Here is a 2,762-nt window from a genome sequence, read left to right on the forward strand (position 1 = left end):
AATCCGAGCTTGAGAGTCGAGTGATGTGAGGATCACAAATGAGAAAGGGTGGGAAACAATACCCAGATTGAACTGGCTCCTCGTGGTCCGAGGTCTCCCATCTTCGTTTACGCGTCTGTGTGTCGTGTCTCTTTCATTTGACGGTCTCGTCTTTTGTTTTGAGTCTCTCCCGAGCGTGTCTCGTTATGTTTAGGTCGTGTACCTCTTTGTTTGAGTCCTCCCCGTTGTGTTCAGTTGTAGACTCGATATCCCGGTTTTTTTTTTTTTTTAAAAAAAAAAACCTCATTCAATTTCAAAAATCATTTATGCTCAAGAATGCTGTGCCATTCTCTACATTCGAGCGTGTTTTAACTTCAACCGGTTCCACCTTTGAGGCCGTCTTGTCAGATTGGGCTGTTTGTTCAGAAATTGCCATGTGCAGAATGAATCGAATGCTGTGTTATGGGCTGTGTGCAGATTAATCCCCAATAAAGCAAGGGCTGTGTGTCCAGAATCAGGCAGTGGGTTGCTTGGGTTATTTTGCTGTTGGCTGTTTAGTTATCTGATTATTACAGTGCAAGCGTTTAATTTTCAGACAACCAATCAATTCCATTTACATTGAGGTGTAACATGATGAGATGCGATGCAATGCATGAAATGTGTCAATGTAAACACTTTTTTTAGATAAAAAGTCCGTTTCATTTCATTATCTTTTCAAATGTACAAGTTTTGGAAACAAAATCTGCCTGCGGCAGTACAAGGTAATCTATCTACCAACCAAAAAGAAAAGTACAAAAAAGAAAGAAAAGATAGCAAAAATCTGCATCTATGTCAAGCGCTCCAAGGGCCGTCAGTCCGTCCTAGTCCTCTTCCTGGACGAGGGTCCAGGAGCATCATCAGCGTCGTCATCAGAGCCCGAGCTAGAACCGTCTCCGGTCTCCTCCTCCGATGACCCTGCCTCCGCCTCTAACTCCTCGTCGTCGTCATCGTCCGGGACTGGAGCTCGCGAGCTACTCCCGACGTGAGTACGCCCTCCCCTGGTACGGGGAAATATCCTGCCCTCCTCATCTCTCCTCCGAGCAGGGACAGAAGGTCTAGCTGGAGCACCTCCTGCCATGGGAATCTGGAAAGGAGGCTGAAAAGTTCACGAAAAGGGAAATGCATCAGTATACCGTGAGCAGTTTAGCAATGCAGAATGCAGTGTGTGAGTACAGTGTATGAATGTCGTGAGCAGTTTATCAGTGCAGAATGCAGTGTGTGAGTACAGTGTATGAATGCCGTGAGCAGTTTATCAGTGTAGGGTACGGTGCAGAATGCAGTGTATGCAGTGTTCAGATACTGTGAGATCAATGTATCAGGTGTTGTGCCGTGCATCAGATTATGTAAAGCAGTGTATGAATGGTTTCAGGCCAGTGTCAGAAGGACATACCGGTATGCTGTAGACGGCTAGGAGGTCAAAAGTCCGCTGGAGCATCCCCATCATCGAGGCATTCATCGCCAACGACTGACGGGTGTACTCAGAAGAGGCCTGCAAAAGTATCAGATGCATCAATATTCTGTGGAATATCAAGTAAACTGAGGTGAATGACTGTACAAAAATGCAGTAATACGTACCGGAGGTAAGTCGGGGACATCAATGAACTCGTGACCAGCCGGTGGAGGGGCGAAGGGGATCTGATAGGTCGACCCACCCTGCCCCTGGAAAGTCAGTACAGCAGGCAGGGCAGGCCAGCCAGCTCCCCGTCCTCCCTGCACTCTACCCCTACCACGGACCCGGGCCCTCCTCGAAGATCCAGCCCCTACTCCCGCTCCGGCCCCAGCCGCCGATGCTACAGGCCTGGCCCCCTCTGCTCGACGACCGCTCAGGGGGCGCATCAGGTACGTCCGCACATAGTCCTGATAGTCGCCGGTGCCTCGGAAGCCGGCCTCCTCCCAGCCGATGGAGTAATCATCCAGCTGCTCAGTGGTCAGCCCCTCGGTCTCCCTCATCTCTGCAGGAGGGTGAGCCGGGACTATCTGCTCAGGTAACCCGCGGGTCTGGCGTAGAAAACGCTCCCCCAGGTACCAAGCCCGACAGACCGGGCCCTCTAGCAAGATCCGGAAACGCGAGGTCTCCTCAACACCAGGGAACCGACCCCGCATCGCCGACGGCAAGGAGGCCCATGGCCGCCATGTGATCTGAAAGTGACGGACAGTTTGTTATCTACTGTTATTGAAACATGCAGTGGGAAAGCGAGGCTAAATGAACTGAAAGTAAAGCATACCTCGGCCGGGGTGATGGTGTCAAAATATCGGCGGAAGAAGCCGAATGTCTCCCGTGGTCGCCGGGTGCATCTCCCGTCGAAGCGACTCGAGAACGGGACAGCCGGAAGAGGCTCCGCGACTGGCACGGGGGCAAGCCTAGGAAAGTAGGTGTAAACCCACAACTGCAAAACAGATGTCAGTATGACTATCAGAAAAAGCAGAATATACAGAATAAAGCAGAAATGGCAGAGCCGTGTGTTGTGCAGTGTATTGTGTACAGTGTACAGTGTGAGCAATGTACAGTCAGTGTAAAGCAGAATGTATGTGTGTGCCATGTGTACAGTATACAGCAAGTATAGAGCAGACCACAGTGTGTGCAGTGTACTGAGTACAGAAAGTACGAGACAGGAATGAAAAAAGTGGAGAAGAAATGTACCTCCCAAGCCCGCCAGTAACCTCCAAGTAGCTGGCCGCTGCCACGAGAAGCCGAGCTCATATATCCGTACAGGGTGGCTAGAGCAGCGCCACCCCAATCGTAG

At 50.7% G+C, this 2,762-nt stretch overlaps 1 protein-coding gene across 1 annotated transcript; it reads right to left on the reverse strand.

The window, feature by feature from the left end:
* Positions 1–654: 654 nt before the first annotated feature.
* LOC145790272 (uncharacterized) lies at positions 655–2,341 on the reverse strand. Its single transcript, XM_082868047.1, has 4 exons — positions 2,244–2,341; positions 1,594–2,157; positions 1,409–1,507; positions 655–1,114 (listed from the first exon to the last, which is right to left on the reverse strand). Exons 2-4 carry the CDS (start codon positions 2,119–2,121, stop codon positions 830–832), a joined length of 912 nt encoding a protein of 303 aa, XP_082724173.1. The 5' UTR covers positions 2,122–2,157; positions 2,244–2,341; the 3' UTR covers positions 655–829.
* Between the last annotated feature and the right edge of the window lie 421 nt (positions 2,342–2,762).

The sequence above is a fragment of the Camellia sinensis genome, chromosome 5, assembly GCF_055761805.1.
Source record: "Camellia sinensis isolate YWXY chromosome 5, ASM5576180v1, whole genome shotgun sequence".
Lineage (NCBI taxonomy): Eukaryota > Viridiplantae > Streptophyta > Magnoliopsida > Ericales > Theaceae > Camellia > Camellia sinensis.

Excerpts from the sequence above, each read along its gene's own strand:
- LOC145790272 (XM_082868047.1), bottom strand. The coding sequence starts at position 2,121 with ATGCGGGGTCGGTTCCCTGGTGTTGAGGAGACCTCGCGTTTCCGGATC. Across the intron at positions 1,508-1,593 it reads ATGTCCCCGACTTACCTCCG|GCCTCTTCTGAGTACACCCG; the intron begins GTACGTATTACT and ends ATACTTTTGCAG. Across the intron at positions 1,115-1,408 it reads TAGCCGTCTACAGCATACCG|CCTCCTTTCCAGATTCCCAT; the intron begins GTATGTCCTTCT and ends TGAACTTTTCAG.